The 16,175-nt window shown below is 46.1% G+C and overlaps 1 protein-coding gene across 1 annotated transcript in view; it reads right to left on the bottom strand.

The window, feature by feature from the left end:
• Positions 1 to 1,610: 1,610 nt before the first annotated feature.
• Positions 1,611 to 16,175, bottom strand: part of LOC138567904 (ectonucleotide pyrophosphatase/phosphodiesterase family member 7-like) — a 416,216-nt gene continuing 401,651 nt past the window's right edge. Inside the window, exon 6 of the mRNA XM_069646404.1 lies at positions 1,611 to 1,856. Coding sequence (XP_069502505.1) covers positions 1,611 to 1,856 — 246 coding nt within the window. The remainder of the gene's footprint in view (positions 1,857 to 16,175) is intronic.

Below are 16,175 nucleotides of genomic sequence, written 5' to 3'. Positions count from 1 at the left end.
GGCATGCCGTGGGTGCAGCGGCTTCATCACCAGTTGTTGGCTTTAATCCCACATTACTCACTCTGGCATACCAGAGCTCAATGGTGACAGGAGCCATTCGTGGATTCAACCTTCATTTATTCTTTCTAACTCGTAACCGTCGACTTCCCCTTTGTCCCTCCCCTTCTGCCCTCTTCCCGCCCTAGCGTGCTCTCCTCTCTTACAGGAGCCGCCTCTATTTATTCACTCACAACAAGGTTTATAATGGACAGTTCCAGTGCATGCATACCTCACTTGCGGGTACAAATTCAGCATGGTCAAGGCTAATACATGTTTCCCTAATAAAGTGGTAGATGACAACATGAGTATTGCCATGACACGCTTCCCTCATACATGGATGTATGTACAGCACAGGCATGCCATTGCAAGCTACACTTACAAACAGGTGCTAAATGGGCAGGGCCAGTGGAAGTCCAATGCAAAAAAATACTGATACACCATTACGAGGCCAGTGAATGTTTTTACTTACACATGTACAGCATTGGCAGTGAAACTGTTTGCAATGACCTGTGTAAACGTCTTTTGTAAATAGGTACATGTATAGCACAAACAGTACTAGTGCAGGTTCCGATCGCACACCCATGCAGGTACAGCATGTGCAAGGCCAATCAAGGTTTTCCTCCTGAGCTGGTTTGGGTACAGCATGGCCTGGGTCAGATCAATATCCACCGACAGACACAACTCATACACCCTGGACAGTGCCAGTGCAAGTTCCCATCACACACCCATTCAGGTACAGCATGTGCACTGGCACCATTCAACCTGCAAGAAGCTCCCATGTATCTGGGAGCTCTACTATTACATCGCCCACTCTCCAGAACAGCAGCTCTTAGCAGTGACCATGTGCTGGCTGTGGAGTGGGGTGGGTACAAGGAGTGTGTTCTGTGCAAAATTGCTGCTTTCTGCACCATGTCTTGTAAATGTCACACTGCCGATCTTAATTTTTGTGTGTGATTTGAAGGACCAGGTGAAGAAGATGGGAAGACGGCTGTGCACACACACTAATACACACGCGCGCGCACACACACACACACACACAAACACACACACACACGTGAACAGGTTCCATTGAAGTGAAACAAGAAGTGGAAGGAAAGGCAACTGTGGGCAACCCAGGCGGATTTGAGAAAAGTGATGGTAAGGGAAGGTTTGGCAGCAAAGAAACAGTTTAGTTTAATGGGAGATGCTGTGCACAAGGCAAGGGGCTACAGAACAAAGACTGACCTGTGGAATGCAGTGAAGAATTTTACAGCACCCTTTTCAGAGGAGATAATCAGACAGCTTTGTGTAACGAGCAGGAGGGGGTTGCACACGAGAGGCTGAATATAGTGTGGGTGATAAGGGTGAGAACCTTCTTGGGGCGGAATATGAAGAACTACACGAATCTGGTGAATCAAGGTTTATTTAGGGCTAGTTCATTTATCAAGGGCACTTCTGAGTTGATCGTATTCTGTGACTAGGCGGAAGTGGGCAGTAATGGTGGTAGACATGATGAAAGGAGATATCATGTGGCTGTCAAGATGCACTGTGGATGACATGATAATGATGATGGTGAGCTGAAAGATGGTTGTTCATTTTGACTTACCAGGTATATCTGTAGCAATGAGCATTTCCTGTGTCACAGCCAGAGAGCCGTTGTGAGGTTCTGGATTTACTCCCAGAAGATGGCACATTAAAGGATAGATGTGGATGCTGTCAAAAGGCTCCGTTACATAATTCTGCTTAAAGGCTGGGCCAAAAGCCCTGAATATGGTTTTCATGTCCATTTCCGTGTTGCTAAACCCATGATCGCCTTTGTTGACATAGATTATGAACCGCTGAAATAAAACAATTCATTTCAATTCAGTTTAGTTTATTCGGATAAAATGCAATCCATAACACATATGCAAATATTAATTTCAAAATATCTCATAATGAAAAGAACAATTCAATTAAAATAAACCTTACAATCAATACCATTGACATAATTTCCATTGCTCTTGACAAAATCTAAGCTGCCTTTACAAGAAATAACCGCAGCACACACGTAGTTGGCTTGGCCGGACCTTGTAACAGATATAAAGCGCTGGTTCTTTTTTCTAAGCACAGGAATATTTCCTTTACGCCTTCTTGTATCACAGGAAAAACAACACATAATGCTAATAAAGTTTCCATTTCTAGGGCACAAAACGGCCATCTTCATTCATAAAGTCCTCTAACTGCCGATCCCCACACCACTGATTCAATGAGTAACAAGTCAGAAGAAAAAAGGTTAATGAATACAAAAATCGCTGTATCAATGTAATTCTGCATGAGAAACATGGCTCAATACACATCGGATCACTTATGAAGGCATGTACTTAACTGCTTAATGTCCCTAATACCACCTACTCTCTGTTGCTTTATCTATTTGTTTCGCTTATGCTTATGTCTGAATAAACCATCAAACATTTACATTGCAGAAAAAGAAGAAACCAGTACAATCCAATAAATAATTCAAAACAATTAAAAGAAGTTCATGCTGATTAAAAGTCATGAGGGAACAGGATTAGTTGGCATGTGCAATTAGTACAATGGGTACCAAGCCACATTGGATAGGGTTAAAAATTACATTAAAGTGCCTCTGTGCGATCCATGTAAGCCCACAGCACTCTCCGTCAAGGCGAAATAGCATTAGCAAATAGCATTGTCGATGTGGGCTCTTAGACTACTAGCTTCGTCTGCTTTTTTTTTTTACTTTGAAAAGTTATAATCCCCCGTGAATACATCATTGCACAATGCCCCAGTTAAAATACTCCCTCTGTCCGTCCCTGTATCAGGGAGTGATGGACCCAGTTTATTTATTTATTTATTTATTTATTTATATTTATATAGTGCGCAAGCAGCCCAGGGGCATTGAGGCGCTGTACTACAAAACATCATACTGTTGTTACAGATATTGCACATAGTCATTATATTACAACTTGTGCAACGGGTCATATGATAAGTATTCATGCTGATGTGTAGGGCCTTATGTGAAGAGGATGGTTTTCAAGGCTTTGTGGAAGGTGGTGAGGGAGGCCTCACCTCGGATAGTGGGAGGTAGGGCATTCCAGTGAGTGGGTGCGAGATAAGGGAAGCTGGATCCGCCCGCTCTGGCTCTTTTTACTAATGGCACAGAGAGCATGTTGGTATACGGTGATCAGATTGGCCTAGTAGTGGAGACAGGGTGGATCCTTTGTGAGAGGTAGGCAGGAGCAGTGAGGTACATGCACTTGTGGGTCAGTGTCAGGGCTTTGAAGACGATCCTTTCCTTTATTGGGAGCCAGTGGTCTAATTTTCTGGCCTCAGAGATGTGTTCTCTTTTAGCAATGCCTTGGGCTGCCTGGAGAGCATTGTTCTGTATGACTTGTAGTCTCTCTGGGTTTTTATTGGAGGTTCCTAGAAAGAGTATATTGCAATAGTCTAGCCTAGAACCAGTGATGGCTCTGGCTAAATTGGTGCAATCCTATTTGGAGAGAAAGGGTCTGACTGCGTTGATTAGTTTGGCATGATAGGCAGCTGCGGAGGCTATTGCGTTGACTTGTCTATCCATGGATAGGCTGGAATCCAGGTAGACTCCAAGAGTTTTGACAGAATCTGAGACAGGAATTTTGATGGTGTCAATGGTGAAGTGACTGAATTGGGAGTCTAGATTTTTTAGCGTGTCGGGGGGAACCTACCAAGAGGAGTTCAGTCTTGTCGGAGTTGAGGCATAGTCCATTGTCTGCCATCCAGGCTTGGATGGTGTTGTAGAGGTTATTGAGGGTCAGGGAGTCAGTGTCATAGTTCCCAGTGAGGGTGAGGAGGATCTGAGTGTCGTCGGCGTAGTTGGTGTAGGAGATGCCCATAGCATCGAGGATGAGGAAGAGGGGTCGTGTGAAGATGTTGTAGAGGGTGGGGGAGAGGCAGGAGCCTTGGGGCACCCCACAGAGTATGATGGTTGGTGAGGTGGAGGCTAGGTCAGAGAATACTTGAATGGTTCTGTCTTGTAAGAAGGAGGTGATCTATGCTGTGGCCTCTGGGGAGAATTTGGCAGTAGAGGAGAGGTGGTGGCATAGGACACCATCATCTACGAGGCCAAAGGTCGCGGATAGATCAAGTAGTAGGAGAAGTGCTGGTTTACCCATGTCTCTAGCATCATCCATCTGTTTTTTCAAGTCAAGTCGGGCGGTTTCGGTCCCGTGTCTGGGACGGAAACCAGATTGGCGGAGTCCAGGGAGTTTGTTCTCTTCATTGAAGTGCTGAACCTGCAGGTAGGCTGCTTTGTCCAGTATTTTGAGGAGGAAAGGGACAGTGGTGATAGGTATGTAGTTGATGGGGGAGGTGGGATCGAGAGTTGTTTTTTTTAAAAGAGGGCAGACCCAGGCTTCCTTGAGGGAGGCGGGGACTTTCCCTGTGGAAAAGGATGCATTAACAAAGGCTATCAGGAAGGGAGCTAGCGTTTCAGTGCAGTCTTTGATAATGGATGCTGGGCATGCATCACCTTTGCAGTTCGAGGGCTTGATGTTCCTCATTATGTTGATGATGTCTTTTTCCTGAATGGGTTTGAAGGAGAAAGGTTGGGGGGGGGGGGGTCCTGGGCAGGTGGTGGGACAGGGATGTACTTATTAGGAAGGGCTTGTTTAGTGGCTAGTATTTTGTTTTTGAGGAGGCTTAGTTTGGTTTGCATGGCCGTTTGTATTTCATCACACCAGTCTTTGTCTTTGGTGAAATTCTGGGGGGCAGGAGTGGGTGTCTCGAGCTCCCTAAAAATGGCGAAGATTTCTTTTGTGCTAGATTGGGCTTCCGAGATTCTGGATTCAAAAGATTTGGCTTTTGCTTGGGTGATTGCCTTTTTGTATTTAGTGGATTGGGCCTTAAAGATCATCTTATCTTTGTCAGAGTGGGACGTTTGCCACTGTGTGAGTGCAGCCTTATTCTCATTGCGGAGTGTGAGGAGGTCAGGGGTGAACCATGAGTTAGAGTGGGTAGTGGGTTTGGATTTGCGTGGTTTGAGAGGGGCAATGGAGTTGATAGCTGCTTTGATGGCAGTATCATAGGCTGTTGCGAGAGTTTCTGGGTCTGTGGAGAAAGGTTGTCTGAAGGCTGGGCCTTGGAGGAAGGGCAGTAGCCTTACCTTTGTGAGCTGGCGGGAGCTTCTGGCGAGGCAGGGTGGGAGCGGTTGGGGTGAAGGGGCAGCGGAGGAGCTAGTTGTGAGGATGGTAAAGGTGATGATGTGGTGGTCAGACCATGGGGTGGGAGTGTTTCCTGTGATGATGAGTGGGCAGTTGTGCTGTGCGATCCAGTCGAGAGTTCTGCCCTGGGTGTGAGTTGGGCTGAGGATGGTGTTCTTGTAGCCTAGAGCCTTGAGAGCTGAGTCAAGGGATTTGGCTGCTAAGTCTTTACTATCCAGGAGACCTAGGTTGACATCCCCAAGGAGAATGGCTTTAGACTGTTTTTTATGTGCAGCCATGTGCAAGCTATGCATTTGTTGATGACAAAGACAGGTAATATATTGGAGGTTGATTTACATAAATGTATCCCCTCTAAGAGGTGCCTTACTCTTTGTCTTAATGAAATATGTGTCAAGTACAGTGCCCTCAGTTGCCTGTAAGAGGAGCAGAGTAAAAGAAAATGTTCTATGGATTCCTCAGCCCCTGATCAGGCTGGGGATAGATCTGAGTCCACTATGTGTTAAGTCTGTAGCACTGTCGCCAGTGGTAAAGTGCCTAGTCTGTCTCGCAAATATACATCACGTGCATAAGAAGGTGTTAATACATCAAGGTAGGTTTCGAAGCCCAGAATCGGTTTGCAACGCTGATAAGCCGCTGCTTAGGTGTACAAACTAAAAAATGCATCTGCTCTTCTCTTCAGAAGAATGTTATTCATTGCGACCTGTCATATATTTTTTATGGAACCCACACTCAAGTGATGACTTATCCAGAGAGCCTTGAGGTCTATGAAATCAAGAGCAGATTTGGATTTGATGTGCCAACACCAAAGTAGGTCCCTCCCTCCATTTTGTGATAAAAAGATCCTTTGTCGTAACTCCTTACTTCTTCAAATTTGGTGTGGACCACAAATGAACCCGGTACAATATTGGGCGCAGGCCTACCACACCAGCTATATGTCTTTGGTTTATCTCTATATGTGCAGTTGTATTTGATGTACTTTGGGGAAGATTTGAGATCTATTTAGGAACCGATTTTTCACTACGACTTAGAGTCTAGTAGTTTTGATGTATCCCCAGATCTTAGCCCAATAGCCTGCCTTTGTCATTGCCTGTGTGTTGTATACTTTCAGCACTGGCGAAAGGGCCCCATTCCTGTGCTTGTGAGCGAATTTGGAGACTGCTTTAATGGCTCCCTCAGGAAAAAGTAGCAATTTTTCTAGAGGTGCCATCCAGCTACCATTATTCAAGAATCTAATGCCTAAGTAGTTGAATCTATTAACTTGTTCGGGGTGGTGGCCCCGAGCTTTTATGTGAAATCTATGTTGTTTTTGTGGAGGGTTAGGGGGGCTGGAATAGCATTATAGTCTTGTCAATATTGATGATTACATCACTCTGGAAGCACCGGTAAAATATTCAAAAATAGAGGCTTAGCCTGGTGTTTGGCATTACCAAGACCTGAATCTGGGTACTGTGACAAAGTCCCCTGCCTGTACATGGGGGATGTGGATGTGGGGCCATGAAGGTTAGGAGCAACCATTTGCCATAGGATTCTGGACTCAGAGAAGGTACAGAGGTGATCCCCAGACCACCCAACCTTATCTCAGGACTAAACAGGAGCATATCAGTATTTATTGGACTCAATTCCTATGTCCCTTTCAGGCATCCCCTGATATAGTAAGCAGGTTAATGTATCAGTGATGTTGCAGCACTGTTGAACATCAAAGGCAACAGGCACCCAACTAGTGCCTCTACAGATAGAGTAGGAGAGACGGTGCAAGGGCAGTTAGCCTGTAGGCATCCTGAACATACACGAGTTTCAAGATGGTGGCTGAGCCAATAAAACGGTGCCCCTGTGCAGTTCCATGTAATAATGTCCCTGCAGAAATGTCTCCTGACAAAAAAGTGGCTGTTTTTTGCGGAGACATTATTACATTTAACTTGTGGGAGACATCCATGCAAGCCCTGATTTATTTATTTTTTATAAGGGGAGCAGGGGACATCCCCGCAAACTGTTCCCATACATAATGTCACCATATATAATGTTGCCAATGGCTTTTTCCTGCGATATTATGTAAGGGGACACATTGTGACCTGATATCCCCTGTGCACTGTAGCAGAGATCCATTAGTCACATGTTAAATCACAGTAGGGAAACAGTTGATCCAACCCCATCACCCATCAAAACAAGTGCTCACATGTGTCTTGACTCTCAAGGGGGGCAGCTGAGGGAGGGACTCGGACCTAAAAGAGGAGCAGTGATGTTGGCCAAGCTGTGGGCATCAAAGAGTTGGCAGGTGAGGTTTGCATGTAGTTGGGGTAGAAACCCGTGGAGAAAAGGACTTAGTAAGAGGAGGATGTTGGGATTAGAGGAAAGGTTGAGGAATGGAGCTGGACAAAAGCAACTAATACGAGCAGATGAGAAGAGGAAACCGTAAACATTACATAGATGGAGAAAGGAGGCAGAGGTGAAAAGGAGAAAGGAAGTGGAGGAGAAGAGGCGACCAAAGGTGGAGGCAAGGAGCAGCAAGAATACTGAAGAGGTTGGCAGGATACAAAGTTTAACTAAGTAGTGGAACACGTAGGTTAAGAGGAAAGGAGATATGGAGAGTGGTATTGTAGAAATAGAAGATGGTGCAAGAAAAGCAACTGGGGAGGGAAGGAGATACAAGGAGGAAGTTGAACAGAGAAGCTAGGAGGAGGTTGGAGGAGATAATCAAGATGAAAAGAGAGAAGGATCATCAGGAAGGAAGGAAGAAGATAACTGAAAGAGGTTAGGAGATACACAGAGGAGCATGGTGGGAGACCCCCAGGAAGAGCTTGAAGGAGCGAATCAGGAGAAGGAGAGAGAGAGAATACCAGAGTGATTAGAAGGAGATGCAAAGAGGATCTGTGAATGAGCCATCAGGAGGAGTATGGAAGAAAAAGGGATGTTAGAGGTTTTTGTGAGGACCTATGCAAAGAAGTTGGTGATGCACCCCTTTTTAATTGAACCACTGGCAGCCCAAACTCCTTTAGTTTATGCAGTGTAGCCCCTGATTTCTGGCCCCAGCTTGGGCCAGGGATCGTGCCTTCCCTGCCCTGTGCCAGAGACAGTCCCTATGGATCCCACCAACCTCACCTACTAGACTGGCTGGACAGGGAGGGGTGCTGCACCTGCAAAATGAAATCACTGTTAAACAGAAGATGGGCTATGCCTTAGGTTCTTACCTCACACCTTCATTAGACAGAGCCAACAAGGTGAATTTTATAGGTAATGCACTGGGGGACCCTCTTTATTTATAAAAAAAGACTTAAACGTAACACTCCTAACTCTAAGTTTTCTTGAAATGCCCCATGGCGTGAATTCCTTCAAACGAGGGATCTGCTTCATCAGCCTATCCTTCCTTGGAGGGGTTCATAGGATGGGCCATAGGGTGGCCTGATGCAACACACCCCTTACCGAATACTAGGTACCACCCACTGATGAGCGAGGGCAGAGAATGGGCTCCATGAGTGGTCTCACACCCTAGGCTAATAAAAAAACATATTAAGAAAATAAAAAAGCACATTCAGCCTACTCCCCATTCCTTTCCCATAGACAAAAAAGGTAAATTTTTGCTCCACCGCACAACGAAAACTGCTGGACAATTTTGGACGAGTCCCCAGATGGTGCTGCACATGAACAATACCTCAAATATGTGGTCAATCTACATCAACCACAACGTGTTTTGCTTACAAGAATGCTGGTATTCACAAACACCATTATGCTCTGAAAAGGAGATTACAGAAAGGGGGGCATGTGTTGGTCTGAAGCCTGGATCACAGTGGGTGAAACAAGTTAGGAAATAAATGGTAGTCTCAGCCACCCATTGTGAAGTGTCAACTATTAGGTATGCTTGTTTATTGAGTGCAGGAGGAAAAAGATGCTCTAAAGATAAAGGCTTTCCACAGCAACAACCATGTGCTTTTAAGAATGTAGTTGTACATGCCAGTTAAAGGCTTTGTTGAATACGAAGCCATCAATGGAGAAATAAGACTGGCCCAGACAGAGATCATGTCACACTCACTATGGAAAGCTCTGCTGATTTGCCAGGAGGTGGACTCATATCAGAAACCAAAGAAGAATCAGATTAGTCTAAATAACTTGATTAACAAGATCCTCCATATTTTTTTTAATGTGCCAAACTATCAGCCTGTCTCTACTGAAGGTGAAGTACAAGAGTAGAACTCCATAGTCAATACAGAAGTCACAGATTATAAGGATAGCCCTTCTATACTCAAAATTGTAGACCTCAATTGACTGACAACCAGGAGATCACAGACGTAGCACACCCACAGAACCCTGAGTTACGTAGACGGCCTCATAAGGAAGTGAGAGCTCACCAGATGATTAACAATAAAGCAGCTGGAGGACAGTGTTACATACACTTTGGTTATAGTCCACATCTACGAATCCTAAAGACTCAATCTCTAAATAAGTCAGAACCATGGTGGAAAGAACATTAGTTATCCTTCTGGGAGGCGTGTCCAGAGGAAACAGACCAATGCCTGGTGTGGCGTTCAAGGAAGCAGGGAGGCATGTGGGACACTCAGATGTCAACCGAGGAAGAAGCAGGAAACACCCTGAGGGTCTCAACAAGTGAGACTGAAGGTGGACTAGAGCAGGAGAACCACCGAACACTGATGGAACCAAGAGGATAAGGTCCCAGCACTGCCTGTGTTCGAGACAAGAGAAGATGCAGTAGAGCCAACACTGACCCCAAAGCTTCTCGTCCGCCCAAGAAGGACCGCCACGGATAACAAAGTATGCATTGGCTGTGGGAGACATGGGAGGGGAAGGCCAGACATAGACTTAGATGGGGTACCAGAAACCATACCCCAAGGTGGGGTGACAAAGAGCATACCCCAGGGTAGGGCGAGAGAAGCTATAGCCCAAGATGGGTTACCAGAATCCAGGCGAAAAGACGGTTTACCGAATACCTGACCCCAGAGAGTAACGAGAACAGCGACATCCCAGGATGGGGAAACAGAAAGTGAAACCCAGAGCAGGCTACAAGGATTCAAACAACAAGAGAAGGTGAGAACAACCCAATCCCAAGATCCCAAGACGTGATTCAAGAAGTCAAAGGTCACAATGGCCCGAGAAACACGACAATGCTGTGAAGGGTATCCCACACTGGAAAAAGAAACCAAGCTCCTGGTTGGGCATCCCAAGGAAAATACTTGGCACTGAGTAGTGGTTAGGACAACAGCCCAGGATGGATCATTCACCAGTGACTGACAAGAACTTTTTTTTTGATAAACTGTAACAGAGAAGAGATTAGTCAGAGACTATGATACGATAATGCAACCCGAAAGGGGAGAGAAGGAAATGAGAGTGATTGGAATTCTGAAATAAGAGCCCATGCTACCAGTTACTAGGAAAGATCAGGAGTGGGTGCGAAGTCAGTCATTATTCCTAGGTTCGAGAAGGAACTTTCTTGTGTTTATGTTAAACTTTTTTTATGTTCAAAATGTGGTCGGTACAGAATCGACATAGTTTGCTACGGGCACCCTTTAGACTTCTTCTTTTTCTAGGATAGGGCTCTGCACATCAGGGACAGACCAGGATTTGAAATCTTGAAACAACAGATCTGTCTCCTGATTCTGACTTACTGCACCACACAGCACAGCTCTTGTCCTCAAGGTTGCTACAATTTTCAGAAACCCAGCTTCACGACTGTCAGATGTGTGAAGAAGCTCAGTTCCACTCTCCCAGTTTTAACATCTCCGCCTCAGCCTCTCTGCAGGCAATTTGATTTCAGCCCACAAAGGGGCGTGCTTTTTCTCTGTGCTTTCCCTTCAGGTACAGATGGTGTCTGAAAGGGGTCATGAAGCCAGTCAGACACTCGGTATGCAATTGTAATTCAGTGCACAATTGAATTCCCATATAGCCCACAAAGGCCTTATGTTCTTGGCAAAAGAGAGGATAACATAATATCCCTATCTTGGGATGATCTGTCCTCTAAGGGTAGTGCCACCCCAGTGAGATCCTGCTTGCCCTGTCCCCTAGGTGGTGTTAAGTTTAGTGGGCTCATCTCCATAATCCCAAAGGAGGTGGCACCTCCATGGGGAGGGAGGACACATTCTCTGGATTAGTCACAGTGGGGAGCGTACCAAACATTGGGGAGCCGCCCTGATGCACAACTCTGATATGGGTAGTACTCTGCCATGTGAAAGCTGGGCAATTGTAAAGTTTAAGCAGTACCACTGTTAAAATATTGTGAGGCGTCAGTCATAGGAGACTGACACAGGTAGTGAGCTTCTTGCCAAATACTTTTATTTAACACAAAAGTGGAGTTGGAAAAAGGCCTCACTAGTCCTAACACTATGAGGGTTTTCCTGCCTCAAAGAAATGAACTAATTGAACAGTCGTTGTTAGAATGTCCACAATAAAGTTCTCCATCCTGTGTCTAAAACCTAATCTGACCCTCACACTCTGAATCCTACTAAAAGGTGCAACTAGGAGAAATTAAAATGTCTCTTGGCTGCTCTTCTGCAGCATTACCTTGTTGTTCCAAATATAACTCAAGATGAATTAAACCATGCTCCAAAATAAGGTTCCACAAAGTTCTAAGTAAGATTATCTTACTTGTTGGCACACTTAATATTGGGGGAAGTGTCTTCCTTCCCTTAAAGCGGGTCTGATAATGCCAAGGGGTACAATCATCTTCCCTTGGTCTTTCCACTTTTAAAGTTTATCAAGAGCAAATGCTTACACAGAGTTTCCCTGGCTCTGGCAAACTTTGATTACTCTCCTGACAAGTATTGCCAACTTTAATCCCCAGAATCACTGTGATGAGGAAGAGTGAGAGTTCCTATTAAGCATGTGTGTGTCTGATGTTCCCTGTTTTTATTTCTCCTGGTCCACCTTTAGTTTATGGTTCACTGTCTTGGAGGATACATGTTTGCCTGTCCAAACCACCAGTTATTCTATTCTGCTCTGGTGTGTGTGGTAGGGCTGTTTTCTATTCAACAGTCCAAGACCAGCCCTCCCCTCCCGCGGATAGTACCTGATGTCTGCTCCACAGGTCTTGCTCTATCTGGTTTTCTTCCCAGAGCTCGACAAATGCTTTCCCACAGCCCTCCTGCACCGGCTCTGCCGTCGCATAACAAATCAGCTGTTCGCTGACCTATTGTAAAGAAGAAAGGGTCGAGAGACTACGAGGTACGTTTACTGTAACTTTACTGTCTATGTCCTGTACTTCTTCACGATACACATTAGGATGGTAGGGGACACGGATGACAAGACATGGAGAGAAAAACACTGGGCTTGCCCCACACCCACGCACAACCACTCTCTAACTGGCAAGCACCAATGGTCACCTCAGAACTCAACCATCATGTTCTATACCCAGCCATGACATCACCACACTCTAAGCTTAATCTAAGCTTACATTACAACACATCTTCCCCCCTTGGAAAAACACCACAACGGAATGATAAAGGGGCTGTGACCGGCACAAAACTCTCAATCACTTAACACACACCTGCATCAGAGTTGCTGCACACAGCGGCCGTCCATGTCCATAACTCCAGCACTCAGAACACAACAGGAAAACCATCACAGGCCAAACCGGACCACTCAAAGATGCCCAAAAGCTCCAAAGGACAAACACCTCCTCGCTCACTTCCAGCACCTTAATCACTAAACAACCCTATAACTTCAGCACCTCGATCACCAAAACAACCCTAATAATCCATGCCCCTCGACAGACCCCTTTGAGGCCAGAAAACAACAAAAACATACTTCCACTTGTCCCGAGCTGCCACTCGGACCTAGGACTGCCACTCCTAGACATAACTATTGTTCAACAAACAATGAACAATGCAAACTAACCATCCAATCCAACTACGCACCATACTCCTCCCACTCTGGTCTGCCCCCCAGAGTCTCGGAACTGCCATCCCCAAGCACTAACCAGCTCAGAAATGAGCAACAACAATTGCCCTACACCACCGAGGGACCCACTAATGATAAAACCTAGATAAACGTGACTGAACCCTATGCTGCACCACCAACCACACCAGAACTAACCAATGCACTGAACCCTACACTGCTCCACCAAGCACATCAGAACTAACCACCCCTAAAACTCTTCGGCATCTTGAACACACATAACATAACACCACTGGGGCAACTGATCACTTTATACTACTCCTTGGGTACCACCCTTGGTACAACTCCAACCAGTAGAACGTAAACCCCCAACACGTTCCACGCATACATTAGAACGTAAACACCACAACACGTTCCACGCATACACTAGCTCTACTCAAACCTCTCCGCTAGTCAAAAGCACACCCTTGCTCACCTTATCCACCTCTCATAATTACAGGAAACACAACAGAGCACTCGCCTGCTCTCAACTTAAACATCCCAAAAGGGCACACACCCTTGCGCCCGCCCGTAACACCCAGGCACACCCCTAGCTCGTCACATAAACCCCTTAGTATAACTCGAGGCAAAACTGCTAAAAGCAGAACTTAAACCTGAGCGCAACCCTTGCTCATCATATAAACCGCATAGTATAACTTGAGGAAAAACTCCTTTGAGCATCCTTGCTCTAATTAACTGAGCATCGCTACCCTGTCCACGCACTCTCACATCAAAATCTGACACACGCTTCATAATACTGCAATCACAAATATTTGCTCACACTCACTGTTTACACACCTCTGACACACACATATTTGATTTGCTCACACTCACTCATTGCACTCCTCCGACACACACACACACTGCCAGTCAATGCAAATACGCACACTCCAGAACACTGAAAAACATTGTGCCAAAATGCCACCTATTCTCAGACATATACAATGAACCTAATAATATGAGGCAACTTCGAACAACCTCATAAGTTAAATGTTCGGTACAATGGATCCACACCCCCAAGTCCAAAATCGGAAAACCACCGGATCTACACCCTGTCTGAGAATGAAACTGTTCATGTCGACACGTCGCAAAACGGCAACATGTAAAAAGACTTGCGCCTCACCCGGTATCGCCCAGGACACTCACCTACTGGAAAGTCGCACTACCCAGGCTCAGGCTCCGCTGGGTCTCGAAAACTGCCCAGCGCCTCGTCTAAGTATCCATAGGCACTGGCAGACTTGGTAACTGCCATGCTCGATGTGGGCTCCTCTGTCCTCTGATGACGATCCCCGCCTTGACCAGGCCACACAGCAACCTCCACAAAGATCTCTGAATGCCTAACAATAGTGGCACTGTCCACTCCGTTGTCACGCCATCACACATAATCTCCATTGCCTGCGACCTCCGATAAACCTTGCATATTCATGTTTACATTCACCTCCACCACACTGTGAGCGGGGCACGGCCACAGGAACACCAACGACCAAGCATGTGATTGGCCCGTAGCGCTCCACTCTTCTGTGGTGTCATCATTACTTCCTAAGACGCGTCCCTGCCACATCGGTCGGAGTTCCTCCAGAGCTGGCTTCAGCAGGCCCTTGCAAATGGCAACTGCGTGCAATGCTGCTTGCCGCGCGGCCCCCACAACTGCTGGCCCGCTGTTGTGCGGCTGGTCTCGGGTCTCCACTCCATCACCAAGCTTGCTCTGCCATGCTGTTCGACACTTCGGCCCCAGCCACACTCCGACACCATAAGGGAAAAGGGCTCTGCAGCACAGCCTGCTTTCACGCCATAACACAGCCATGCAGGAGGGGCCCGTTGCACAGCTCGCCTTCTTCTCAGACCTCAATCACACCGGAGGCTCCTCCGAACAGCTCCCAAGTCCAGGGCTGGCTCCTCCTCAACCACGGACACTGTTACACTGGTGAGCATTGCCGAACACGGGGTGTTAGGCAGAATCATATGCAGTACCCTTTGGGAACACCACACACAATTAAGACTACAAGTGGCAGTACAAATTAATTCACCTTTGGTACAAGCCTGTACTAGACAGTAAAGTGGTAGTGATGGCTGAGCAGCCAGACTTATCTAAAGAGCAAGTGACCAGTATCAATAGTTACACAAAGGACAGCAATTACTATGATTCAAACAAACACTGACTCAAGGTTTCTGAGTAAAAGAATATACATTTATTTACACATCAGTTATAAAACATTTCACTAAAGTAAAGCAGTTGAAAAATCACACTCTTCATAAACTACACCACACCCAATAGATTCTGGACAAGTTAGGCTCAAAATGAAGTGTGAGCAAAATGGCACTCCAGTAATTTAAAAGGGAGGGAAAGACAAAGGTTTGCAGAAATTGAGTAACACCAACAAGTAAGTAAGCAGGTCAACCTAGAAAAGGGAACAACAGTGAGGGAATCAAATCAAAAAGGCTTAGGGCCAAAGTCAATAGGACAAAGGTCTTTTTTTCAAGATCACACATTTCAGGGTAGTTCGCGGTTAAGTCTTTGCCAAGAGTTCAGAATGAAGTTGGTCAGTAGAAAAGTTAGCTTAAAGAATGGAGAAGGACAAGCCCTCGGATTGGGGAAAGGTTTCACACACCTTCACCGCGACTGGACGAAACGAACAACCGTATTCGAACAGTACATTAAAATGGAGAAGCAGCTGTAGCTGAGGCGGACGTTCCTGGCAGGTCCTGCAGGCTCACGGTTCTTGAAGCGACTGTCACACTGACACGGAGTAGGAAGACTAGTGGGTCCTGCACTGCCCAGGGAGGAAACCAGCAGCAGAGCAAAGCAACGAATAAAAGGTGCACTCCTTAAAACGCAAGCAGGGTCCGTTCCTCCTGGCTATCCGGTTCACTGTAGCTCTGTACAGCAAATTCGACCAGAGAAGGCAGACCCGATGAGCAGTTTGGTGAACTGGTTGTTCCCACCAGCTCAAGGGGAGAAGGTTCTTTGCATATCTTCCCTGTCGTTGGAGTATGAAGATTCAGACCTGCAGCAGGGCTTCACCGGGAGGTTCAGTCGTTGTAGAGGTCCTCTTCAGTCAGCTCCTCTTTGGTTCTCTCGTTCCTGTG

The sequence above is a fragment of the Ambystoma mexicanum genome, chromosome 2p, assembly GCF_040938575.1.
Source record: "Ambystoma mexicanum isolate Mex_15411 chromosome 2p, UKY_AmexF1_1, whole genome shotgun sequence".
In the NCBI taxonomy this organism is placed as follows: domain Eukaryota; kingdom Metazoa; phylum Chordata; class Amphibia; order Caudata; family Ambystomatidae; genus Ambystoma; species Ambystoma mexicanum.
Note: the sequence above shows the minus strand (reverse complement) of the source record. Positions and strands in the feature narration are given on the sequence as shown.